Here is a 27,318-nt window from a genome sequence, read left to right on the forward strand (position 1 = left end):
GAATTGTTGGATGTTGAATAAGAGTCTGCATGTTCTGATGACAATGATTGTAGAGTGTACTATAAATATTTGTGATTTTCTCTCAGTGTGTTATATTGTCCTGCACGTTCTCTTATTTTCAACATGCAGGACAAAAAGGTCATCTTAACATACTTTGCACCCACACCTGAGGCATGCAAGCACCTGTGGAAGTGCGGAGTGGAGCACCAAGCTTTCTATAAGTGAGTCCATGAATAACTTCCTTCATTTCATTTCAATGTTATTCTTTTGCTCCCCACACTGTGATGATGTAGATATCTGCTCTGTATCCTTGAGCGCTCTTATAGTATCTTGGTGTCCTTAAAAACCCTCCCCTCCGGATGGTTTGTCAGCGGGAAAATTAAGTGTGAGTTGCTGCTGACCTTTAGTGAATGAGTGTGCGCTCGCACGAGACTGCAAGCACTTTGGTTCTCCTTCTGAGATATGGCTCCCCCATGTCAGCCATGAATTATAGTGCAGGTCCCCTCTGCTCTCTCCAGCTCTGAAAAGGTGATTAAAAAAAATAAGTAGCCTGTGTACTCAGGGGCCGGGTGTGGTGTAGTCATTTGGGGGCTGATGGTTCAGGTGATGAATGGTGTGTGGGGGTTAACAGATGAAAAGAGAGTAAGAGAGAGGGCATGTGAAGGGCACAGCTGAGCACGATGGATGGAGTTAATATGATGTGACCTTTTGATGACGCTCTGAAGTGGCAGACTGATAATATTTTAACAGCCTCCCACTTATTAGGGTCTTACTGCCTTAATAAGAAGTCAGTTGGGATAAAGACGTTCTGTCTTACGGCGAAGCAAGTACATCCCTGGAAAGCAAAATTAAACATTAATCATTAATGTCTCACTTACTATGACAACATACTGTAAACATATTGAATACTGTATGGAGACGTGCCTATAGTGCATGGAGAGCATGCATAATTTAATAATGGTATATTTGAGCCTGCTTTCTGCTGTGTTCTGCGATTCAGATGGAAAAGATTACAGATATTCACACTTTCTCCAAGAGTGAGATCATATTGGGAGCACATTCTTGCCAGAATCAGAAGAAAATTTCATTTTCAAGTTCATGGTGGCATTTTTTCTTTGTGTCCTTAATTTATCTCTTCTTTTTTTCCACCTTTTTCCATCAGGCTCGAGAAATCAAGTCAGGTTCGCACGGTGTCCAGCAGCAACCTGTTCTTCAAGGGCAGCCGTTTCCGTTACAGGTAGAGTACACAAGAAGACAGTGTGACTAATGTCAGGGAGAGGAGGACATTGCAGAAATCCCACCAGCTAGAATTGGAAAGAGGTGTTCCCAGAAGATGTGGCCTTCTAGCTTTCTGTGCTGTAACACCAGCCTACCTTTGCCTGGAGGATAGGACTGACACCTTACAATATAGAGGACACATAGGGGAAAATGAAGGGGACTGATCACGAGGCAATATCACATTGTATCTGCTGTATGCCGAAGGGATTGTCCTACATTAAAGGATCAGTTCACCAAAATGGAAAACATAAGAAACACATTTTCTAACTTATCCTCAGTGGTATTGACCCTACTGTTAGTTTTCATTTTTATCTGTTCAAGTCTTGAGATATCCATCTTTAAGATGTATGCATCTGGACATGAATGCAATTATTTTTGTGGTTCTCACAGCACAGAAAACTGCTTTTTAATGTGTTCCAGAGACAATATCCTGGTTAGTCTGAATTATCCACAGACTTTACTTTGAGTAGATTTTAATTGAGATATTTGAGACTGGTTTCCACATAAAGCTGTCTGTCTCCCCCCTCTGGCAGGAGAGTAAAGGGCGGCCCCTTAGATTGCCTGACACAGGCATGCAGCACATTCTCTCTTACACACCCCAAATAACACAGGGGGCCAGTAAAAACAGATATGTTTTGATGGTCCACCAGCCCATCGGGATTTGTCCCAGCATTCCCAATGGTCAGTACACAACTGGACGTAGCCTACCATTGTAGCTGTAAAACAGTGGGCGTCATACCCCAGTGACATGATTTGTTTCACTATCAGAATTTGCAGCCAAACAGCCAGCGTGGGAATGTCATGCCTAACATAAGATTTTAAAACTCTGTGCTGTGAAATACAGAGATTTATCTGGTTGTATGAACTAGTTTATCAAGGTCTTGAATGAAATGAATATTCATTTATATGTAAAAGTTCTACAAATACAGGTTTAATATGGAAGAAATTGTTCCTCTTGGGGTGCTGGTAGAAAAATGGATAACTCAGATCTTTGGCAAATAAAACTGAAACTCTTCATACCAAGATACCTCTAGAATTATGTGAGAAAATATGTTTCTTCTTCCTATGTGAATGAACCGGCCACTTTAAGAAGAAAATATTCATAATTGCCTGTTGAAAGGTCAAGATTAAATACATTAAAAGTCATTTTACAAAAATATCAGATGATATTCATGAATGGAGATTGTATATGAAGTAAGAACACAAGTGAAGTCAGTTCTCTGAAGTCAGTTTACTGTTGAAGGGCAAATCATGGTCATTGTTGTGATATTACTGCCTGCAAGTCTGTGTGTGCATTTGTCTGACTGGTGGTAATTCAGTTACACAAACCTGAATTCACCGGGTTTATTAAATCATGATGCTCATTTACTGTGCTCATCCACTGCAGTGATGGCTCTCATGGCATTGGATTTCACCAAGATGCCTGGTTTTGTGTGTGTGTGTGTGTGTGCGTGTATGTGAAACTCATCCTGAGCATCATCTCTGTGCTTTATAACAGTGGGCGAGTGGCAAAAGAGGTGATGGAGCAGAGTGCCAAAATCAAACGCGAGCCTCCAGAAATACACAGGTAGAGTTGTAAATTCAGGAGAGGTCCGAATGTTCTCCATTAGTTTTTTGTTTATTTCCCCTCCATTTTCTTAGGCACCAAGCTACTGTAAATGTCTTTATGTCAACAGCATCTACAAGCTACTGTATGAGTAACTTCCATTCATAGCAGTGCAGCGACTTTTGTGCATATGTGTCTGTGCTTGTCTCTGCAGGGCTGGCTTAGTTCCCAGCAGAAGTTGTCCATCCATCACCCATGGTCCCCGCCTCAGCAGTGTGCCACGCACGCGTCGGAGAGCCGTGCACATATCTATCATGGAGGGTAAGGAACAAGCTTTACCCAGAGGCCATGTGCCATCTTCATCAAGTGAAACATATCATTTGTAGTTTCAGTACCGTTCACTAAGCAGTTATGATCCCATATTCTTTAAATATAATCATTGATAATGTTCAGAGTTTTTATAAATGGATCAGGGAGCCATTGGTCCTTTTTGTAAGCACTCCTCCCCTTCTTGAGAAAACACACTTGTGTTCACACACACACACACACACACACACACACACACACACACACACACGCTGTAACTAGAGCCATTTGGCCCGGTTCATGCTTACAGAGTTGGTGGTGCTGCAGGTGTGTGCGTCAGTCAGTCCTCACATTTTGAGGTTTGTGTTTGTGTGGGTTTTTGTGTGTTATTCTGAACAATTGCATATTGTTTTGCACCAACAAAGTGGCAGTTAAAGTCACTTTTAATTCAGCCCACCTGCAGGCTCCCGGCCTAGAACAGGTGGCCTCACTTACCTCCTTTAATGAGATGGACACAGCAGGCAAACAGTCCTGCATGCCCCTGGATTAAATCAACAGTGAGGCCCTGTGGCCTTGCCTTTCAAGTTCATATTATAAGTCTTTATACACCGAGATAAATAGAGGTCAGTAGCAGGTGTACTGTGTATATTGAGGGTCTTTTGCAGTGGGTTCAAGAGAGCTATAAGAGTGTCCCACCCCCAATGTGTGCTGACTGGGTGTCTTAAAGTGGTATTAATACCCCAGCTGAAAATAGACTCCGTCTTCTACTCCATGTATGTCACTGGCCTGGGTGGGGCCAAACTAGGCCAGGCCAATGCTGGTGATCGTAGCACTGCAGCAGAAACCCACCGTTTTCACCTCACACACTCCTCTCCTCAAACTGCAACTAAGACAGAGCCCTGTGGCCTACCACATACACAGTGAAACTGTGGCCTGGATTCCAGGACAGGGACCATAAGGACAGGATAAACAAGTGCATGTTGCAGCCATGGTGAAGTGTCTGATCCGCATCACCACCCGGGTGAATGTCCACCTGCGTATGATCAACCACTGCTACCGGGATGTGAAGGTTCGCGTGCTGAGCCTGGGGCCTCGTATGTTGGGCAAGGCCCTGGGCGTCCTGCCCCTGTATCCTGCCCTGACGTGTCAGCAGGAGTCAGCCAGTGTGACCCCTCTTCCTGGCACTCCACTGCCCTGCGTTCAGCCTCCAGGTAAACTCATCACCGACCCAGCCAGGAGTGTGCTGTGCATGGAGCTGCCAATAGCTTTCTCTATTTTAAATCACTGGCCGTCTCATCAGTGTTGGTGAGGAGGGAGTGACACCAGCCCTGAGGTTACCTGTCTCTCCTGGAGTCTCCTGAGTCACTGGACATTCAAATATTTTTAATACAGTATTTCGAGGCATGTGTTCAAAGTATCAAATTTAAAGCTCATAAAAGTGTGTTTATGAGCATTTTGTCACCCAGAAAACACAAATTAAAACATCACTTTTCTGTTTGCTGCCTCACTTTTCGATGCATAACGTAGGCTAAGCAGATCAACACTAAGTAAAGATGGCCGCTGACAGTCATCCAGCCATTTATGCATTTTCTTTTCACTTGTCAGCAGTTTCACATCAACAGTTGCACAGACTCTGGATGTAATCCATCTTACTTTTCCTGACCTGATCAAAAGCAGAATTTTAATCCCTTCTCTTTATAGTGAAGGTGTAATGTTGCTGCTTGGACACTTTGGAGAATGTGATATCGTCAGCAGGGGCTCAGCCACAGCTCATCTTCAGTGACATGTACACTGTAAACAGGTTTTCACATACTGTTCTGTTACTTCTGCTGCAGAGTGGATTGTACAATAACAGTATAGTAAATCTGTAAAGCCTTGAAACTAGTGCAGTATATAGCCTACCGTAAGGAGATATATGGATGAGTAAATGAATCAAATGAATAATGTAGCTTTTGCTATCACGTTTGTTTTGGACTTTAGAAAGAGCTATTAGCAGCCAACATCCTCTTTGTATATCTATACAAAGAGGATGTTGGCTGTTTTAAAAGGAAGCAGGCTTGATTTATTTTATTTTCTCTCATGTATACTTTATCTTAATGGTTCTGTACACTTAGTGATTGTTAAATGAGGTCTACACTTCCAGTGCATCATGATTTGTTCCATTAGAGATCACCTCTTCTGTTCAATGAGAATATCCCCCCTGTCTGCTTGACTCAGGGGAAACATGATCAGATCTCTGCTATCAAATTGGAGACTGTTTGTCTGCCTCTGCTGGACAAACTGGAAAGAGTCATCTCAGCACTTAGTGCTACAGTTTATTGTGTCTGTGAACGCCACTCTAGAAAGCAGCATGAATGACCACATCATATCTTCTTCTGCTGTAAATTGTGTGTACTAATCCTTCCTTCCTACTGTTTCCCCTCCTCCTCTACGTCCCTGAACCCCCAACACCACCACCACCACCCCTCCAAAAGGTCTGGAGTCCTTGCGTGACAGTGCCCACTCTACACCGGTGCGTTCAGTGTCCCATGGGGAATGCTTCATGCCACGCTCCCGGAGCCAGGCCACAGACGCCAGCGAAGGGACGGCGGTGATCTCAGATGAAGCCTACAGCCCCTCTGACAGCGTCCTGCCCACACCGGTGGCCGAGCACAGCATGGAGCTGGCCGTCTCGCGCCAGATCAATGGGGCGCCCTGCAGCATCGAGGAAGAGAAGGAGTCAGAAGCGGGAACCCCTTCGTATGGGGAAGGGGGTGATTTTGGTGCGGACAGTAGATCAGCACGAGAGGGTGCATGGGGGGACTCGGCACTCAGCGAGGTAGAACAGGTGAATAAGTTTGTCTTAAGTGTCCTCCGTTTACTCCTTGTGACCATTGGACTCCTCTTTGTCTTGCTCCTCCTCCTCATCATCCTCACCGAGTCAGACCTTGATATTGCATTTTTACGTGACATCCGCCAGACCCCCGAATTTGAGCAGTTCCATTACGAATACTTTTGTCCCCTCAGGCGGTGGTTTGCCTGCAAGCTCCGCTGGGTGGGCGGGTTGCTCATTAACAAGTGAGAGTGAGGTCGTAGAGTTCGTAAGCCCGTTCGGGGGTCTGAGAAGACGGTTAGGACTCCGGAGTGATGGAGGGCAGCCTCGTCCCAACCATGAACCCTGCTTCTCTCATCATCCTCCTGCAGACATACAGCTTGGACCACTCCTGGTAACACTGGCCCAGGATCTCTCTTCCCCTCCACTTTGAGTTACCCCCCTCTCCTCCCTCCCTCCACACACACACACACACACACACACACACGTCCTCCTCCTCGTTTCGCTTTTCTTTTTTCTTTTTTTTCTACAAAGCCAGAGGACATTTTTTGCATTTCTTTTTTTAAATTTTTATTTCAAGTCATTTCAGGTATTTATTTTTTCAAATAACACAAAGGAAAAAAATGAAAACTGAAATCGAAGAACTGAAGAATTTTAAATAGTTCCTTTACAGCAACGGGAGATTGTTGTTGCAACGGATGAACGTTGCCTTCATTTGTTATTTATTACTTTTAAACCTGTATTTGTTTAAGAAAAGGAAGTAAGATGACTAAGGTAATTGAGGAAGTTGATACATCATTGAAATTAAGATGGAAGTGAGTTAGGTTAGAGTGGAGGTGTACTGCTGTGAAGTAAATGTGAAACAATGTAAAATCTTTTGGTATGAATTCATCCCCATCAGAGGTCAACAGTACAAACAGTAGATTCACCTCATTAGAAGAAAACACACAAATCTGATGGTAGTTAGTGAAGGTTCATGATACAGAGAACAGACAGGGTGATTACCAAATGCCTTTTTTTGAGAAGTTGATGACTGTTGGCAGTTTTGAATTTTGTGGATTGTTTTAAGACACTTTAGTACACAATGGTCTACAGAGTGAAAATCAAAATGTTTTACTAACATTCAATAAGGATACACTGAAATCAACCAGTACCAATAGTGTTATGTGACCCAGTAGTGTCAGATACGGTTAGAGAAATATTCATGATGAGCAAAGATTCACTGGCACCAATAGATAATAGTCTAGATAGATGTGCAATGCTCATATGGGTTTAATAATTAAGTACTTTTGAATGTGCTCATTTGTTCACTTTGTTCCATTATTTCACCAATTAATTTGATTTGCATCTTTTTCATCAAGTTGAAATTCAATGAATTTCTTTCTATGAAGAGTGTGATTTATTTTGGTTTCAGATCAACCTTGCTCTTAGGTTTATGTATCATACTATATTATTATTATTATTATTATTATTATTATTATTATTATTATTATTAGAGTAAGAATAATGATGTACTTTTTGTACAAATTAGTTTGTTTCCTAATATATTGACAGGTTTTCCATGTATATTTTAACAGAACTGAAATGTTATTTTGTTATTGAAGATTAAATTATACATTTTTTAGCGCTGTGTTTCAAGTAAGGTCAGAAGCATTTATGGAAATGTGGAAAGGGGGACTAAAAAACAAGGTTTTAATCCAGATCCGCTCAACACTGATCACATGTCTCATCAGTCCACCAGCAGTGAATCAGCCTTCAGTGTGTGTGCAATTTTAGTGATGACTTTTAAACGTGTATTTGTACAGAATGAAATCTATAGATTTCGTTACACCACCACAAATACCAAATAATCCAGAAAAACATTGTCACCTTTCATAACTTTACCATATCTTGTTTTACTTGAAGGGTTTGGAGAGGTGACTGTGAGCCTGACCGATACTGGATCTACACAAACAGCTAAACCCATGTCCTGATTTACAGCTAAGATTTATTAAGAAAATATGTTACACAAAACTACTTCTAAAACAATTAGTTAATCAATCATTAGAAAATTGCCAATTATTTTGATAATTGATTCATCATATTTCTGGTTTCAACTTATACAATGTGAGGATTTTCTGATCTGTTGGTCAGATTTTTTTAAAAAGTCATTTTGAAAATGTCTCCTTGAGACCTGAGTAATGTTTCACTTTCACAGTTTTCTTAGATTTTCTAGTTGGCAGATGAATTGATGATGAAAGTAATTGTTATTTTTAGCCACAATTAAAAATGTACAATGACATACAACTGGAAACATAATCTCTTGTGGAAATAACAGCACAGTCTGCTGGATACACTACAGTATGTGATGATGACACTTTCTGAGGTACTTTATACACATTGTTTAACAAATGTCAGCCAATAACATTGGCCCTTTGACTTGTCAGTCTGGCTCTAGACTCTTTTGCCTCACAACTCAAGGGAGCAATAACTGTCATGGCTGCTGGATTCTGAGTAAAATCTGTTTTTTCGTACTGCGTGTCTACCTCCTGTACCAAGTACAGGTGTGAGTGAGTGTGTTAATGTGTCTGTATGTAGGAGTGGAAACCAGACTCGAGGTGGTAGAGATAAAGGTTTAGTCAAAGAAGAGTAAAAGGTCCTTTTTTTTTTAAATGTCGTTTTCAAAAGGCGAGAGGAACGAAAAAAGTGAAAGCTGTGAAATGAGAGACAGAGGATAAGAAGACTGAGGGATGTTAGAGGCCTTTGAGAGAGGTCCAAGTGACCAGTCAGTCTATGAAAGTGGTTTTTAAAAAAACAACTGGGAATGGAAGGCACTTGGCTGTGCAGGAGTACTTGTTTTAGCCTGCTATTTCAAACCCCACACCCCCCACAAACAAACGCACATACACACACACACACACACACACACACACACACACACACACACACACACACACACACACCATCATACCAGCACCTGCAGATGCTCCACTGAAGGCCCAGTGGTGCTACCTTCTTTGTTTTGCTCCTGTGTAATCTGATCATGTCAGTACCAGGCTAACTTTTAGTCCTGACCACAGAGTAGCATGCACATTGGCATTGTGGCTGGATCCACTCCTGTAGCTCATTATCCTTAACAAACTGTAGTTATCTGTGGTGGAGGGAGCACAATACTTGAAGGAATATCAAATCATTAGAGCTGTGTTGGAAAGCAACCTGGTGTAGGAGCTTATTTATGTCAAGTTAATAATTACATTTTTTAACTGGGATATATCTAGTAAAATAGTTGCAAAGATGAAGCACATTTTCCCCTTACAAGTTGTGGTGCTGGGTAGGTTGGTGGGTTGATGTTTTTTTTTTTTTTTTTTTGGTGTACATTCATACTTCATATTTATTACTTACTCATACTTTACTAACCTAAAGGTCAACACAACCGACCAGTCCAGCCAGGTTGAGTTGTTAGCAGGACATCTTTTTAAAGGTCAGTCTGCAAGGGTGTTTCTCATACATCTATCAGCGTTATGTAGCTTCAGTGGTCTCTCTGAACATGCAACAATTTTTAAAAAGGCAGCGTTATTCAAGGAGCAATAATCAGCTGTAGGAGCAAAAAGATGTGATTTACAAACTTGTGTACAAAAATCCAACCATGGATAATGTTTGATAAGTCAAATATGTCCTTTCTGTTTCAAGAAAACGGCTTACCAAATTGCTTTTGTGCTAACTTTAATGATAATGTGACCACTGAGACATCTTAGTTAGCGTTGCATTCAGTGATAACATTTTATAGTCAAGACCTCTTGTGTGGATGTTTGTTCTGCTGTTTTTTCTTTGCTGTGTCATTGTCAAGTGACGGATTGCTCCTTGTGCCTGGATCCCAACTCTGCAGTTTACCAAAGTGGAAAAGATGAAGAAAAGACACAATGTCCCTATCAGCTGTACAATAGGTCACTCCATCCTTAAATGTCTTAGGCCGAGAGGGAAAACAGTGTGCATCTGTGTCTGAAACTGTTTGTAATGCACACTGGTTCTATAGCATCTGTCTTAATGTTTCTTTACAGGCATGTTTCATGTGACAAAGCTGACTTTACATTTCAGTTGCTGTGACATGTTTACATGTTTTGCATCTTTTTCACAGTCATGGGAGATGGCTTCAGGATTGGCCAGATGCGTGATTTCTTGTCTTTTTTTTTTTCTTTTTGGCTGAGCTAGTGTGATGATCAGCCATGGTTTATAAATCAGAAATAGCAGCAGTGAAGATACAGCTGTGCAAAACACAATGCGGTGCATTGGAAGCATCAAGTCTTTGTGCCCAGTTTAAAATACAGAGGAGGGACTCAATAACAGAGACACCTGCACAGTATGATGTAATGCCATACAACAGCCCTGCAACAAATCCTACAATCCTACACGTGTTTTGTCACATTTTAACAGAGACTGTCAAAGAGCTAACAATGGCGTTTTCTGAGTTTGTATTTTGTCTTGTTGTTCTATTTGACTGCACTATGCTGTGAGGTGTTCTTGTTATTTTGTCTACCCCCTGTGCCTTGCTACATATCTCCAGCAATCGTCAGATAGCTAAATAAATCACATATCAGTACATGCAGGAAATAACCTGGACTAGTTTTAAAGATTGTCATTGTCTGTCCTTCAAAAATCCTTTAAAGTTTTTGTTAATATTTATGAGATAGAAAAGAATTACATAACTCATCTACATGATTGAAATGAAGAGATTTACACTAAATTGGCTACCTAAGTTCTGATCCTAGTCAAAATCCATGTATCAACGTGGATGCTGCATGTAGAACTAAGAGTTTGATTTTTTTAAAAACAGTCCTAGCAGACAAAATCCTGAACCCCACTTTGCTCCTATTCCAGCTCCCAGTAGACAAGACCCTCACATGACCATGCATACACATAAATGATGCATATGCATATCCATGTCTGGTGGCGTTTTATGTAGTCTGCATTGTTTCTATCCTGGGATTGGAGATTGCTGTTTGATTACATTATATATACAAGTATATATATATAAATCCATGTGCCAAATCCAGTTCTTGTTCAGTCCGATCCATTCCGAACCCATGTTTGTACTGTAGGTAACCTTCTGTACAAGTCAGTATGAAATATTGTTTCTCTCCAATAGTCCCTTGTAACTGGTGCCATTAAATAAAACTATTCAAACTTGAAATAAACATTGAATAAAAACATCATGTGGTTCCCTGTGGTTTTGTAGTAAGACACATTCAATTCAGTTTTTTTTTTCTGTTCATAATACTGAAAAAGCGGGAAAATTTCCTCAATGTAGGAGATACAAAAAACTGTTGAGTGGTTCAATGCCTTTAATATCAAAAATGCAAATGTACATTAAATTTAACAATGAAAAGTCAGCATTTAAATAAATTTACATCCATATCAAAATCTAGACAACCCCACGACAATGACTGAACATGACATAAACAGACAATTTGAGCAGCAACAATTAGCCATGTGTATATTACAGGTTCATACTTTACAACAGTGATTCTTAAAAAAACAATTTGAAAATGTAGTGAAAAAGCCATTAGTTTTCTGCTCTAGACAGTCCTAGCCCATGTGTGAAAAGGTCGGCTTTAAGAAGGGTCGCTGGTTGGTTTGTGGGGTCGGGGCGGCCAAGAAGCCCGGTCTCCTGCCCGCTGATGCGTCTCCTGCTGAGCTCCTGGACCCTCGGCCTGCAGACTGGGGGTAAGCTTTTGATCCCCCTCTGGAGTTGGATGAAGCCCCCGATTTATTGCTGCTGTAGCCACGACTGCATCCGCAACAACACCACACAGCAGCAAGGCAAAAGAAAGGAGAAAAACAGAAAATTGGTTATCAGCTATGAAGTGAAGTTTATTTCTAAATGTGATGATGAAATGTGAGACGAACAGATTACAGACCCTTTAGAGTTGGCTCCTGTGTTGCCATATCCTTTTTTCTTCTTGGAATACTTGAAGAAAGGTGCTTTCTTTCTCTTCTGTCCCTGTGCGGCCTGATTACGGAAATATGTGGAGGACTCAGGGTCATCCTCGTCATCGTAATCTCCTTGTCTTCCTCGTGCCATGTCTATCCACCCATCTGCACTGTTGTCAGTCGGTTCCTCTACAGAGCGAGGGTATGGTTAATTGTAACAGTAATGAACAGAGGGTGCAAGATATTGTAATATACATAAATGTTAGTTAATCCATTACCAGGTAGCTTCCACTCAGAGTATTTCTCCAAGACCTTAATCACTTCAGCTCCATACTTCTCCAGTCTGTCTTCAGTCACCCCATCAATTTGTAGGAGAGTTTCGGGGTCGGGGGAAAGTTTCTCTGTTGAAAAAAAAAAAAAAAGGTTGACAAGTTATATTCTAGTTGTATAACATGAGGAAGTTGTGGAATTCAAAATCAAGACTGCTGCTAAATGCTAAATCTTAGCAACTACTTTAGAACTCACCAGCTATCTTTTTCAAGGCGGCAGTGGAGAAAATGTTGTAGTAGTGAATGCCAAATGCTTTGCCCAGCTCTTTGCACAGATCTGTCAGCTCCTGCAGACACTTCTGAACCATCTCGTCTCTCTGGGAAACATTCTTGGCCACAGCTTTGTTCTTCCTGATTGTAGATGCGCTCTCCGTCTCATAGAAGTCCACCTGCGACAAGACGAGTGCCAGTTAGCCATTTGTGTTTTGATGAATATCTGAATAATTGTGAGCTCATATTTCTAGTTCTTCACATATGATGTATAATAGGTTACCAGCATATGTCCAGACATGACTTTCATGGCATTTGGTCCAGCAGAGATATAAGACACAGCTTGGCCGCCATTGGTGATATACAGGTCTTCCACCAGGACTTTGTCCAGAACCAGTTTTTTGAAGAGACGGTCTGCGTTATGCCTGGAGTAGGCTCCTCCCATCCCAAACATTCCTGACTGTATCTTGGCAGATTTAGAACCTGAGAGAGAGAAGTTTAAACAACAATAATAAATAAACAAAGCTCTGAAAGTGTCAAATGTGCAACATTCGTTAAATTGTTGCGTATTGCATTTTTATTGAAAGCACATGCTTGCACTGCAGGTATGTACTGTACCTAGGAAGATATCCACCAGCATGTTCAGTGTCAGTCGGTTTTGCTGAGCAGTCCTGCCAAACCTTGCTCCCACTTTCTCACAGTTCTCCTGGACGAACTTCACAATCTTCTTCACGTCTTCAGTAACATTTCTCAACTTGTATTGCTGCACATAATCAAACATGTGGAAAGTGAATTACAAATGGCCAGGTGTGTTTTTTGTGTGATGAGTTTTGATTTGTGAAGAATAAAGAAAAGACTCCTACATTTGGTTTGGCACAGTTGTCACAGCTGACGTCAGAGTGGTCCTTACAGAAGCTTTTGTTGAACTTTAGCTCCCCAAAGTACGCAAGCAGCTGGATTCTTCTGCACTCCATCACGTTCTCACAGAAATGCACCATGCTGTGCAGATTGTTGAAATGAGTTGCCTTGGCATTTTTATCACCCTCTCTATCCACTGTAATAAGAAAAAAAGTATTTTAGTTTACATGACTGTTGTGGGTGGAGTCTAAATTATCCATACAGATTTTGCATGAAATAAGGAAAGTATTTTTGCCACATACTGCTGATAATTCTCTTAATGCGGTGGACGTCACTGTAGGAGTAGAAGAGAATACAGTGAGAGATCTCTCCATCTCTCCCGGCTCGCCCAGACTCCTGGTAGTAACCTTCAACTGATTTAGGGAGACTGGCATGGATCACGTAGCGCACATCGGGCTTGTCAATGCCCATGCCAAAAGCTATGGTGGCACAAATGACCTGGTAGACAAATGGGGACACAAAAACAATATAAGGTATACATGTTTTGTGAGTGCTTGAAATCTTACTGTTCAGTCAACAGTTTGTTCATTTCTTGGTAACTTTATAATATCACTGAGTGAGAGGTGTCCTCACCTGGCAGCCGTCCTGATTGATCCACTTGGATTGTACATATTCTCTGTCGCCGTCACTCAGGCCTGCGTGATATGACAGAGCCAGTATCCTTGCTCTCTGCAGACTCTCAGCCATGGCATCACAGTCATTACGGGACAGACAGTATACTATACCTGAATCACCTGCAACATGCAGAGGCAGAGAATAACCAAGGACAAATTTAGGAATGGCTTGTGGAGATGATTATGACGGAGATGATTAAAAATATAAGGTGGATTATCACATAAAAAACCCTATTTTCAAGTTATTTTTGATCCAATTTACACCTTACAGTAATTTGACCTGGAATATTACAATAAATTGGGCTTTTTGAGAGCAGAGTGATGATTTCAGACAAATGGTCCCCTCAGAAATGTCAATATCTTCACCTACAAATCTGAATGGAATCTTCCAACAAAATATATGCAACAATGTTTTGATAATAGCATGAACCAGGACAAGAAAAAGTAGCTCTGAATTACTTACGTGGATAGTGCTTCTTGATCCAGCTGATACAGTCTTCGTCAACCTTTTTGGGTTTCTTGGGCAGCACTGCATACTTGAGGTTTGTTCTGTTGAAGCTCATAGTAAACCTGTTGTTGAAATAAAAAATGTACAATTAATGAAATTCCGCAATAACAAAGCAGCATTGTAGAAAAAAATCAGAGCACGTACACCTGTGGCCGAGTCATATTCAGCTGGTGGAGGATGTCTTTCTGCACACGGGGGGTGGCCGTGGCAGTCAGAGCCATCATTGGGACATTGGGGAACTTCTGACGCAGTTCATGCAACCTCTTGTAGTCTGGACGGAAATCGTGGCCCCACTAAAACATTTAAGGGAAATGACTTATGATGGTACTTTAGATAAAATCATCCTAAAGCATAGAAAGTTAGTATAAAGCAGAGAAACACACCTGACTGACACAGTGAGCCTCATCTATGACAAACCGGGCCAAAAGACCTCGCTCGTACAGGTTCAGCAGGGCCGAGATCAGCCTATTACTTGCACTCACCTTGGGGGGAAAAAAAAAAAACATGCATCAATCCTGAGTCAGGCAGAATAAAAATGAATTATCAAAGCTCTTGTTACAAACATACAACACACAATCCTCACCTTTTCTGGAGTGACATACAGCAGTTTAATGATGGGGTCTTTCCTGGAAAGCTGCATATAAATCCTTGCTGTTTCACTGTCACTTTTATCACCAGACAGACTTATCGCTGGGATCTAAAATGTTGATCACAAAATAACTTATAACTTAGAATACCACACATAAAAACCTCGACTTCACCCTGATTTAACAGACCGGCTGCAACAAACTTACATCCAGAGTGGTGAGTTTTTGGATCTGGTCTACAATGAGTGATTTGAGGGGGGAGATGACCACAGTGACCCCTGGTGACACGCAGGCAGGCAGCTGGTAGCACAAACTTTTACCTCCACCTACAAAATACATGTTACAGATGCATTTGGATATCTTGTGTGCAGCGGTTTAAGTTCAGTAAAAGTGCTTCTGTGATTACTACCAACCTGTGGGCATCAAAACAAATGCATCCTCTCCCAGAACCGTAGCATTAATTGCTTCTAGTTGATTGAACCTGAATTGATGAAGACCAAACCGCTTGTGAAAGATCTTCATCATCTCCGGTGAGTGAGGGAAGTTGTACCCTCTCAGGCGATCGTGGGCAGGATTTCTGTAGGTGGGTTCTGCAGTGAAGAACATTAAAACGGAGTCAGTAATAATGCACCAGAGCACATTTGTCAAGCATCTCTGAATCACTATAAAAATAATACATGATTGACATGTTGTAAATTTTTGTTCTTATTTAGACACCACATTTGATTTGATGCAAAAGTGGTGACTGCAAAGACATAATGGCTCAAAATGTTTGGTAAAATTTCCGATCCCATGCTGACTGACCAGGGGAGCAGATGTTTGCAGGTTTGGGTGTACGTGCAGGTGTTGCTGGTTTCTTCTCCCACGAAGACTTGCTCAGTCCCCCCTCTCTCACTGTTCTCGTCACAGTGCTTGAGTTTTGTCCTGATGTTGAGGAGCTCTGGAGTTCATCAAAGTAGCCAGGGATATCTGAGTCGTTAAAGTCATCTATGTCAAAGTCATCAATGTAAAAGTCATCTGGTTCTGTCATCATGTCTACTGTAGCTGCAGTGGTTGCTGGGGTGTTAGATTTGTTCTGCCTAGAAATGACAGGCCTTTTGGGCGAGAAGAAGAGATCTGATCCATCCAGGTCTGTGTTTGTGTTCTTAGAGAAATTGTGGGATGTTTTTGTGAAGTTGTTCGTTGATGGAGAATCACAGACAGTCTCTTTTTCCACTAATGTTTTCCTGTTGTCCTTATTGTGTGAGGGCTTCATATCGATAATACTGTCAGAGTGATCAGAGTCATAGTCTAAAGGGATAACCGAAGATCTCCCGATCTGAGGAGGTTTTTTTGAGTCCACAGGCACAGAGCAGCTGGAAGACATAACACTATCCCAGCTAAATGAAGACTTTTCGTTAAAGCTGGGTTCAGAAATCACAGTGCTGTCTGGCTGTTGGTTCCTCAATAAAGTTTCACCACCAGTTGCAAGAATCCTCTTCCTGAAAGAGAAAGACAGATAATTGCAACCATACTGAGATATCATTAAATATTATGAATAAAAGCCAAGCTGTTTTCAACTCATGTACACACCTTTGAGCTCTCTTCAGTAAAAGTTCATCTCCACAGGACAGTGCTATTAGTTCATGTTCAGGGATGCAATCAACCAGATTGCAGATGGACTCCATGATACTGAAGAGTTGATCATCTGAGAAGGGATCAGAAGAAGAGAAAAAAACCCAATTAATGATCAGAGAAAGAAACACATTTGTGATTTGAAGAATAAAACAAGCAAAAAGTCTGCACAAATGAGTAAAAAGTGTAACACCTACTTGTTTTGCCTTTTAAGTGGCGATCAGAGGGTTCCTGTAGAATCGTGATGGGTCCTTTAGATTGCAAAGAATTGTCTCTGCATTCAGCATCAGTTGACTTTGATCTGTTTGAAATAAAAGCAATATTAGGTCCTGTGAGCTGTAAGGAAAGTGTGACACTGCTCACAGGTTAAATCCTGAATGGCTACGTCAAAGAACAACTGGACTTGTTTTTAATTCTTCTGCATTCCGGCTTTCTTAGATGAGTCCCAAATTTCCAGATTTTATAGACAAAAACAGGTTATGGCTGACACAAGAAAGATGCTTCTAGCTCTCGCTAAACTTTGTTTGGAGTCAGTCTTCTTAAAACACTCAAAGAGAAAATAAATAACAGGATATAAAGCAACAAACAGACATAGGAATGTGGTGGAAATTTACTGAGGTCATGGCTGTTTACCAGACTTTGGCAGTTTACCTGTAAAACAAAGGAACTTCAATATAACTAACACAATGTCGTTTCTTATGTTAAGTTTCACCTTATATGTTGAAATACAACACTATTAACAATGCATGCCAGAAAGAAAACCTGCAGGTTTAGTAAAGTCAAGAACATCTGTATTGTGCAGCTTAACAGTAACACATGAACTGTGAGTATTCTGGTTTTGATTACAGATAATATATCATTTAAGGGTCGGACATATGCACCAAGTACGATTTACCACGTGCTTCCTTTTTCTTTTATTTGCAGTTGAGATCAATTTTAAAAACAAGTGGTGTCCCTTTGCAGAGCCCTCTCACATCACATCCACTTCACAAGGTATAGTTTTCTACTAGAGGCACAAGTGGCTTAGTTTCTAGACGCAACATTCTTACAGACCCCTGGAATTAGGTGCTCTGTGGAGGACCAGCACTTGATTGGGACAAAGTGTGGGCTAATGTAGCATCCAGAAACCCCTGATCACCAGTAAATCCATTGCAATTTTATACATAAGAATGTCTTTAATGCCTAGGAAGCTTTACTTAATGAAAGCAATTGGTGATCCTACATGCACTCATTGCCCTATGAAAGTGATTGGCAGCTATTTTCATATGTTCTGGGAGTGTGCTCCAGTGACCAGATTCTGGAGGATGGTCGTTTCTAAACTCTCCAAGATGTTTAAGGTCAAGCTGCCCTGTTGGCTTGCTGCACTCATTCTGAATGACTTGTCAAATTTGGGCCTGACCTTAATTAAAAAACTAGTGCTGTTAGCTTACAGCAGCAAAAAAAAATGGTGGCTATGTGCTGGAAACCTCCACATTCACTTCCTCTACGTGCCTGGGTTCTGACATATCTGGACATTGCATGTTTGGAGTTGTCGACTGCTCAAGTCCGCGGAGCAAAGGAGTCTGACATAGAGGCTTGGTATTCACTCTCAACTAACCTCTGAAACTTCCTGGGATTATATTCTATAAGAGACTCTGTTCTGGATCCATGGGGTGGGGGGTGGGTGGGGTATGTTTGGGGTTTTGACATTTTACTTTATCTGTATTTTTTATTACTATTTATTTTGCTACGTCGCTTTTTCTTTCAATTCGATTTATTTATTTTCCTTTTAGTGAAAATTTAAATTATTGTAAAATTTTCTGCAAATGTATGTTTTATAATTTTTTTCGATAAAGTAAAAATTTGATAACCAAAAATAATAATTTCAGCTCACCTGCTCTCAATTGAAGATTTGGTGTAAGAGATCTCATCTGGGATTGGAGAAGGAGGAATGTAATCAAGGTCATCATCAAATTTGTCATCAAGCTCTATCACTTCTGGGTCAATCCATGGTTTCTTACTATCTAAAAGGGGAAAAAAAGAGAGATTCAGCCTAGACTGCTTTCCAGACCCACTTCTGCCCTCAAATGTAAAAATAAAACACATGAGCAGAAATAAACAGTTTGTTACCTGTTCTTTCCTCTGAGGCTTTGAAAGGAGCATCACTGTCTTCTTCACTATCACTAATGACAGGCTTCACGTAAGCAGGAGGACGTCGCCTGGTCATTTTAATTGGACAATCCTCCAGTTCAAAATCCACTGGATCATGGATAGGACTGGGCCTTGGTGAAACTTCAGCTTTGTCGTTGCTGTGCTCCACTTCATCTGTTTCTGTACAGGAATGTTTCCCTGTGGATTCTATTTTTTCTTTGACAGGATATAACACGGACTTGTTACACTTCTCTGATATTTCTAGACTGAATGAGTCATTTTTTGCTTTGGAAGGAGGTTCAAAGTCATCAAAATCATCCCAGTCGTCCATTGGGAATCCAAGAGATGCATCAAGACTTGTAGAATTGCTGCCAGTGCATTTGGTAAACTGGTTGTCAGGTTTAGATGGAGCTGTAGACACCTTGCCAGGCACTGCCGCTGTTAATGGAGGCAGGACTGCAGGTGCACAGTCACCTGCTGAGCTGATGGAGTCCGACTTGCATTTTGAGTTTACAGTGAAGAAGTTGTTGATTTTGGACTTTTGAAGTGTCTCAGGCTTGTTTGGAAATGTCAAAGGAGATTCAGTCACCAAACTGCTCTTAGGGACATTGACATTCCTGTTTGCCAAAACATTTGAGCTGATTACCTTGGTCGGGATTTCCACCTTGGTTGTACCTGCCGGGGATTTCTTCTTGAAAGAAAAGGCCCTGAAAAATAAAAATGAGTAATTAGAAAAAAAATGGAGTGACTTTAACATAGCTGATTTTTAAGGGTTTTTTAAATCCCAATCCAATTAGCATTAACTTGTCGTCTTTAGCCCACCAAAACTTTACAGCAGTGGAAAAATGCCTCCTAAAAAAAGAGAGGATGGAAATGCAGTTCGGAGCTTTTCTGCTTTGACAACTGACAATGAGACAATTATTATACAGTGTAAATAATAATAAATGTAGCTCAAACACCAATATCATGCATCTGTGACAATACCGGCAAATATTATTGGTTCACCAATATATCGGTTGGGCTCCAGACAAATCTTCACTTCTGGTTAGTTGCATCTTTTTGTTAAGTACATATAAGTTCCATGTTCAGTGATAAGGTTTAACTAATCTAAAATTGCTATTTATGGACTCTAAAGTACCTTTACTGACACAAATATGCTCAATGGATGCTCAGACACTCTAAATTGTCCAATTACTTCACATGTGGGTGGACCCTCACCAATCAGATTAATTAGATGTTGTAATGTTATAACAAATTAACGTTATGATGAAGTGAACCTGTTTATGTCATGTTGTGAAGCTATTTTGGATGCACAAAGTCACTGGTTAAGGGGAAATAATAAACCAATTTAAACAACAGAAACTATCTATAATAACGATAACTTATCCCTGTTGTGTTCCTAACTATTACAAAAGAGTCAGGAGTGTTTTATCTACACTTGGCACGGTTGACAGCTCGAGGCTAACAATGACTTAGCTGTTGTTATTTGTATTGTAGCATGAGCACACTTCAGACTTACCCCAGTTTGGGTTTAGACAGAGACAACTTGCTCTGAGCAGCATTGCTGTGCCTCGCCAGCTGCTCCTTCAAATTATTTTGAGGAAGACTGGACATTGTTGGTTGGAGCAGAGCTACCGAGTGTTAGCTGGCTAGCAGTCCAAGCTTGGTTCACGAAGTAGCGGCCAGTTTCTTTAACTTTGCCCGTAACAGCAGATGAGACAAATGGCAGGAGGCTCTCGCTGAGTTCGTCCCACTGCTGACTATGTTTCATTGAAGTTCATTAAAATGAAGACTGTGTTATCTATTACAGTAGCTGCAACGTTCACTGCAAAGGTCCCTCTCATAATATGCAGGATATACACACAACGTTTTTTGCGCCCATTCAAAACTGACTCCTGATTGGTTGATGGCAGCGATGAGGATTCTGGGAAATGTAGTGTTATGCTGCCAAAGACAAACGTCACTTCAGAGGCGAAACTAACTTTTGGCAAAGAAATTATCGCGAATTTAACTTTTTAACTCGTGCTATTCAATTAATTCAACCTGTGAAAAGTCACTTCAGTTATGGTGAAAAAAACATACCACAGTTTTCTCTCATGTTGAATGGTATTGAGCAGGTAACAAGTGTAACAATGAGCATATTCGCCAATCATTTAAAAAAAAAGAACTAAAAATTGATGACATAATTTGTAAAAGAGCTTGGCTTTTGCCTTAGCTACTGTATCACAAACAAAGCTAAAGAAATACACTAAAATGTATCCCACTGATTTATTAACTTTATGAATATTGATGTTTATTTCACCTTTTGTAATCATCATACAGAAACTATCTCAAACCTGTTATTTGAATGTGAAATATCCCTTGTATACCATATTCTTTATTTCCTCATACTGTATGTGCTGTACTAGCTTAGACTGTATGCGTGATGTCATGTTTGCCTGTATTGTGTTGTTTCATTTTTTTTTTAAACAAAGAAATAACTGATAAATAGTCAGTTGTAAGTTCTTGTTTGTTTTTTTAACAGGTTTTTTTTACACCTTCATAGCCTGACTTGAAAATCTGTCATCTTAAAACAATATAACTTTATTGTTTTTAATTTAACTGAGTTATTTTATTTTAACTTTATACATTCAGTCTTTTATTTGCTTGTCAGATATATCTGTTTATCTGTTTTCAATGTGTTGATAATGCATTTACATTCAAACATACCAGAATTTGTAATGAGGCTGGGAAAGTTTTGAAGATGGACCACAGGTTTACTTCTGGTAATTGACAATGAAATGTTTTAATGAGTCCCACAGCAGCAACTTATTTTTTTTATAAATATGGTTCCTTGAGTTTAAAAGTGTTTTTAAGATCTATTAACCACACCATGATCCTTGGCGTACAGATGTATAATGTTTAGGACAACCATTAATATTTGAGCTATGTTACGACTTATTAAGTGAATAACATATATTTAAGCATATTCTTCCTTTTCTTATTGCAGTGATCCAGTTGTTTCTACAGAGGTCTTGAAACTAGTTTTATGTCAATAATGTGCCCAGCCTCATTCTGGAGATATTGAGTTTCTAGAATCATTATGATAATTGCAGATTATAAATGTCTTAATCATTACTACTATAACCATCATATATGGGCACCTTGCAGGCAACTGCAGTCCACAATAAAGTGTGATGAAAGACTTAGATTGGATTCAAAGTAATTTATTTGTGAATTTAACAACAATGAATTGAGGGATCCACACAAAAATCACAAATATATTGATTCATCTACATATGATTTAACAAATCTTGTCATAGTGTTCATTATTGGATCAGACTCAATTTTGCTAAAAACCTATTGAACAATGATGCACAGTTGGCTGCTGATTATATAAAAAAGTATGAATAAAAATCTTCTTTTTTTTGCTCCCTTTTCAACCCTTTTGTAGTTTGCTATCTTGCAGAAATCACACCACCGGGAAAGATGAGCAGGCAGCTAGTCCACACATGTTCTTCCCACGTTGAATGAGAAAATATCTGTAAGTGGAGCATTAATGTTATTATCCCTCTGTTCTTATACATTTAGTGATATTTTCTGTATGTAACTAAACAGACAACTTACCCGTCAATCCCCCAGCTGGATCCCCATGAGTTCTTTACTATCCAGTGAGGGACGCCCTTTTCCTCTCCAAATCCAACAGCTAGCACTGCATGGTTCACCTTGTCTGTGGTGCTGTGGCATTCAGTGCTAAAAGCAGGAAGAGAAAGGAGCTACATCTTTCCAATTTTGTGCACATGATTGTTTTGATTAAGAATGAGGAACTAAACCACTTTCACTTCAGTTCACAGCCTAACTGACAGACAAGGCCTTTGTTTAAGAACAGACAGTATGTTAAATCATATCAAATAGTCCTAATCCGTACTTCTAGTGCAGGATGTTTGGTAAAATGTGATCCTAATAATACTCAATTAATTCCTGTTGATAAATGCACCAGTAAGTGTGTATGTGTCTAAGTTAACTGATGTAACTTATTTAGCAGTGGTGAAAAGGTTATTAGCAAACCAGTGAGAAATTAATACAAGACTGACATTTTCTCTCCAGTCTTGAATGGAGCAGGTAGGTTTTTATCATTTTAGAGACATCAGGTTTTTGATATGGTGTCAAAGTGTCTGGTCTGAGTTTGTTGGAAAAGAGATATTTCCCAGAGATAAATACTTCTAGATATTGCAAAACTATTACGAAACCTGCTGAATCATTTAAACTAGTGTTGTTCCTGCATTTGTTACCACAAAATAGCACAGACCATTGTCTTCAATTAGTAAATATAACCAGCACCTCGTCTTCATAGTTCATGGATTCATAAATGTTACAAAAAACAAAACACAGACTAATCTCTTTCCAATAAAATGCATGACAATATTTCTGTGACTTGTGCTCACCTGGTGTACACGCCCTGTTGGTAGTGCATGAAGTCAGAGGTCACCTCAAAGGCAAAGCTGACAGGATTGCGTGTGGCGACAGCATCCACCATCCCCATCTCGTCATACTGACATAGTAGGGAAAAAAATGTATCACTCACAGGTGCTCAATAAAGACATTTACCTTGAAGAAAGACATTGATGTTCACTCACCGCTGTTATGTTCATCACCTCTTTCACAAAAGCAGCTGCCCGTTCTGGTTTATATTTGCAAGTACCATCCTGAATTTAAAGAAAAAACAACAACAACAAAACCCATTAAATCTGTTCAACCAAAATCACTTTTGTTCATCATTTACTTTTTTATAGGATGCTGTAGGATAGCAAATCATTTAGTTACCATGGCTGTGTATGGGTAGTCCTCCTCTGTCATCACTCCCTTGCTGTACATGATGTATTCAAATGCTTGACTTGGAAGGCCGCTAGAAGACAAATTAAGAAAGATTTGACCACAGTGATGCAAAAATGGTAGTCACAGGGATATTTATCAAAATGGGAAAGAAAAGATTAAAGTGACTCTCACCCGTTGCATCCATGGTTGTTGAAATCCTGGGCACAGTCCACCAGCTGTTGTTCTGACTGAGCAATACAAAAATTGGGTAACAGGTAAAAAAACAAGAATGAAGTTCAATATTACAGTCTTTGTTCTACAACGACAAAGACAATATAATAACTTGCAGGTGTTGTTGTGTGTAATAAAGTAGGCGAATGCTGATACAACATTTAAAATATAATAACAGTATGTTTTTACCAGTGGCACCAGTTTCCCAGTGGCAATGGCAGTGACAGACTCCAAACAGCCTGTTGTGGAAAAAGTCCAGCAGCTACCACAACCTCCCTTTGGTGCAAAAAACAAAAAGGTTAAACAATAAGTACAGTAAGAGCATCTTGTGAGATAAAACACAAAGAAAGGTTGTAGCTGAGGATGTGTGCAACATTCTCAGAGACTGATTATGACAGTAGCCCCTCCCTTTTTGGAGAGTGAAAAAGTTTTATGACGTTTTATCTTGTTTCTTTACTGCTCCCAAATTAATCAAATGCATTTCCACAGCAGTCAACAGTTTGACTTCTCATAGCAGCTATAGTGCAGCTGGACTGCATCATTAACAATGGCTCTGGTCCAGCAGCCATTGGAATTCAGAAGTTAATATGTCAACTATCTACAAATCTGTTCAGCTTTAATCTACTTTGTTTCAGTGCTACAACAACATTGTCAACTTTGAAACCAATTACTGACAATAAAAAGTGTGTGTGGAGGCAAACCTCACCTGATTCTTCACATCTGTCACATAATTTCCTTTCTTCCTCCAGTCAATAGAGTCCACATGTGGTCCGTTGCTGCTCAGAAAGTTCCCTTGGGTAGCAGAGCAGTTCTGAAATAGACAGAGTGTTAAATGACTACCTTTCCTGTATAAAAAAAAACCCCATTTTTCCCACTTAATTGATGACCTCACCTGAGGCTCACTCCAGAGGAAAGACTTCCGAAATTCACCAAATGTCATGTCTGAAAACTGGTTCAGTCCCACTGCAGGCAGAGATTAAACAATGCTCAACACATTTGAATACATTGGGGTGGAGAAAATTAAATGATAAGGAGTTCATACTTGTGAAAGAGTGATTTCCCTCATTGTGTTTGTCAATCCTCCTTTTGTTCTCAGTGAATGTCTGCAGCCTGTCATAGTACTCTCCATTGGTGTACACTTTGTTTTGCTGTCAGGAGAGGAGACTGCTGTTAATCGTTTCAACCCAGCAACTACTTGATTACATGAAGATTAATTTTATGAGTATCCTATATGTGTTATGATGGTTGCGCAGTTGGAGAAATAGACTACTTCTGTTAATGATTTTTACGGTTAACTCCCTTATAGGATATTGATCTCAGTAAAATCAATATCTATGGACCCCATAACACACCGCGTTTTAAACGTACCTGCATCATCCATGACTTGAAGTGCAACTCGTCTGAAAACAGTTTAGATACAGTGATTTAAACATTAAGAAGAAACGAATAGACGCCATGGCGGGATATGAAAGTGAAAGCTTGAATTAACACAAATAATAAAACTCCAAAAGTGTTGACACTGTATGATAGAAAAGAAGAAGCTTACCTTGTTCAGACAGGTGAAAAGCTGAGGCAGCGGACACTAAAGTCAACAAAAGCAAAGTGTTCATGATCATGATCCTTCATTAAGACTAAAGCCGTCGGGTAAAAGCGAAGTGAAACAGATGAGAAAGTCACGGGTTGATCAACTGCGATGCAAAACCTCCCACTGACAACAATACAATAGAGCGGTTGATGAATCAGCAAATCACTGCGGGAAAAACCCCAGAAGTTTTTTCCCACTATTTTTATTCTTGTTCCCTTTTCGTTTTTGAGTTTGTTTGTTTTTTTCAAATATGCCTGATACAATGTGGGTTTTTCAGCAGGGTATCTGTAGCCTATGATAGACCACCTTAACCTCTGTTGTTAAATGTTGAGGGGACAAGAATTTACACCAACCAAAAAATATTTTTATGGTTATAATAAAAAGTTATGTATGTTATGGTTATATATTTTGGGTATTTTAAATAAATAATAAAAAACTTTTTTTGCAGGTTTTAGGGTATTAAGGAGGTTAAATTGAAAATTAAGGTCAGGGGTCATTTGACCAAGTTAACCAAGTTTTTTTTTCCATTGATAAAAATAAATTAAAAAATCACAATGCAAAACATGACTTCATACACTGAACACATGTTCAAAACACATGCCAAAAAAACCCACACACAAAAAAACAAACAAAAACAAAACAGTACTACTAAACTGGAAAAGAAGAAACAAACTCAACATCTCACAATGGTTGAATATCCTAAAAATAAATGGAATCCTACGGTGGCCCTGAAGTACAAAACACATCAGTAAATCGCAATATGCTGTTGTGTTGTGCGATTTGCTGTTGTGTTTTGCACTTCAGGGCCACCGTAGCATCCTAATATCAATGGAATAACAATCAGCTATAGTACAAGTAAAAATAATCTGAATAGTTCAATAAAATATATCCTATAAAATATATTGATCTCAGATCTATGTGATGCATTAATGCTACAAGTGGTTCATAACACAAGTATAGGAAGAAAACAAGGAAAGCAGAAAAGGAAAATGTGGGAAAAGTATGTGTATGTGTGTAGCAGAAAGATAAAAATAAACCCAACAAAACTCACCTGAAATGCATCCAATCCAAACAGATCAGTCCTCGGGTTGTTTATTTTTATTTATCTATTTAATGTTTTGGTTTATTTCTTTTGTCTCTTGTTTTTGACAGTCCTCTCTTGTCTTGCAGTCCTCTGTTATCTCTCCGTGTCCTTGTATGTTTTGTAAACAAATATCATCTCCTGTTGCCTCCGTATTTGTTATTACAGTATGTCCAAACTACTGTATGCACTACGTAAATGGTTTTTAATATCTTAATGGAGCAATAACGGTATAATACATATGATATGTTTGACTAAAATATTTAGTTTTGAAGGATACTGTAAGACAAACTGAAGAATTAGTGTCTTGATATATTCTTAATATACTCATTAATAAAATATTAAAAACTCACAAATAGATAACAAACCCTAGCTCCAGTTTCCACTACATTTAAATAAAAAATTAACCCAAACATAGACACTGAATAAACACTATATGTATTGCTTCTAACAATATTATTTCACCTGTAAGTCTGATCAGAGTTCAGAAGTGATCAGTATCAGATTATTATTATGCAAGCATACAAAGAATGTGTCTTGGTATTTTCTGTGTGGGCTTTTACTGATGCATTATAACTTGACAGTAACTCCATTGTCCAAAACAAACCCAACACGATGCAATTTAACAGATCCATATAGCTAATGAACTAAGAAGAAACAACAGCCTTTATATTGCCACCTCATGCATTTGTTGAAGCACGGAATATGCGTGACAGCCATATGTTTATTTTCCCACAAACAGCCAGGATTTTACAAATGCCTTAATACATCATTGCCTGCTAGGACAGAGGGTTGCTGTAATGTTAAATAGCTTCAGGTTACATTTTACTTCATACTGAGCGAGCATGATGTCAACTGATAGATGATC

General features: G+C 39.6%; 3 protein-coding genes across 4 annotated transcripts in view; 1 reads left to right on the top strand and 2 right to left on the bottom strand.

The window, feature by feature from the left end:
- The window catches only part of LOC128358800 (FERM domain-containing protein 5), a 63,886-nt gene extending 57,507 nt beyond the window's left edge, over positions 1–6,379 (top strand). For both annotated transcript variants that reach the window (XM_053319187.1, XM_053319188.1), the window contains exons 10-14: positions 139–221; positions 1,163–1,237; positions 2,777–2,845; positions 3,039–3,145; positions 5,605–6,379. In XM_053319187.1, the coding sequence (XP_053175162.1) occupies positions 139–221; positions 1,163–1,237; positions 2,777–2,845; positions 3,039–3,145; positions 5,605–6,191 (921 nt within the window). In that variant the 3' untranslated portion in view covers positions 6,192–6,379. The remainder of the gene's footprint in view (positions 1–138; positions 222–1,162; positions 1,238–2,776; positions 2,846–3,038; positions 3,146–5,604) is intronic.
- A 4,883-nt stretch (positions 6,380–11,262) lies between these two features.
- blm (BLM RecQ like helicase) lies at positions 11,263–20,493 on the bottom strand. Its single transcript, XM_053319186.1, has 21 exons — positions 20,279–20,493; positions 18,739–19,466; positions 18,503–18,632; positions 16,827–16,930; positions 16,588–16,702; positions 15,820–16,496; positions 15,429–15,605; positions 15,223–15,341; positions 15,012–15,125; positions 14,812–14,910; positions 14,573–14,721; positions 14,384–14,490; positions 13,880–14,040; positions 13,549–13,744; positions 13,252–13,442; positions 13,007–13,151; positions 12,672–12,871; positions 12,375–12,567; positions 12,128–12,250; positions 11,837–12,038; positions 11,263–11,706 (listed from the first exon to the last, which is right to left on the bottom strand). The coding sequence occupies exons 1-21, from the start codon at positions 20,371–20,373 to the stop codon at positions 11,505–11,507; spliced, it is 4,227 nt and encodes a 1,408-aa protein (XP_053175161.1). The 5' UTR covers positions 20,374–20,493; the 3' UTR covers positions 11,263–11,504.
- Positions 20,494–22,005: 1,512 nt separating this feature from the next.
- On the bottom strand, positions 22,006–25,503 carry LOC128358692 (pro-cathepsin H-like). Its single transcript, XM_053319046.1, has 12 exons — positions 25,331–25,503; positions 25,153–25,184; positions 24,827–24,932; positions 24,677–24,747; positions 24,491–24,595; positions 23,974–24,060; positions 23,746–23,801; positions 23,563–23,644; positions 23,376–23,444; positions 23,184–23,290; positions 22,366–22,491; positions 22,006–22,280 (listed from the first exon to the last, which is right to left on the bottom strand). Exons 1-12 carry the CDS (start codon positions 25,398–25,400, stop codon positions 22,211–22,213), a joined length of 981 nt encoding a protein of 326 aa, XP_053175021.1. The 5' UTR covers positions 25,401–25,503; the 3' UTR covers positions 22,006–22,210.
- Positions 25,504–27,318: the final 1,815 nt, after the last annotated feature.

Source organism: Scomber japonicus, chromosome 5 (genome assembly GCF_027409825.1).
Source record: "Scomber japonicus isolate fScoJap1 chromosome 5, fScoJap1.pri, whole genome shotgun sequence".
NCBI lineage: Eukaryota > Metazoa > Chordata > Actinopteri > Scombriformes > Scombridae > Scomber > Scomber japonicus.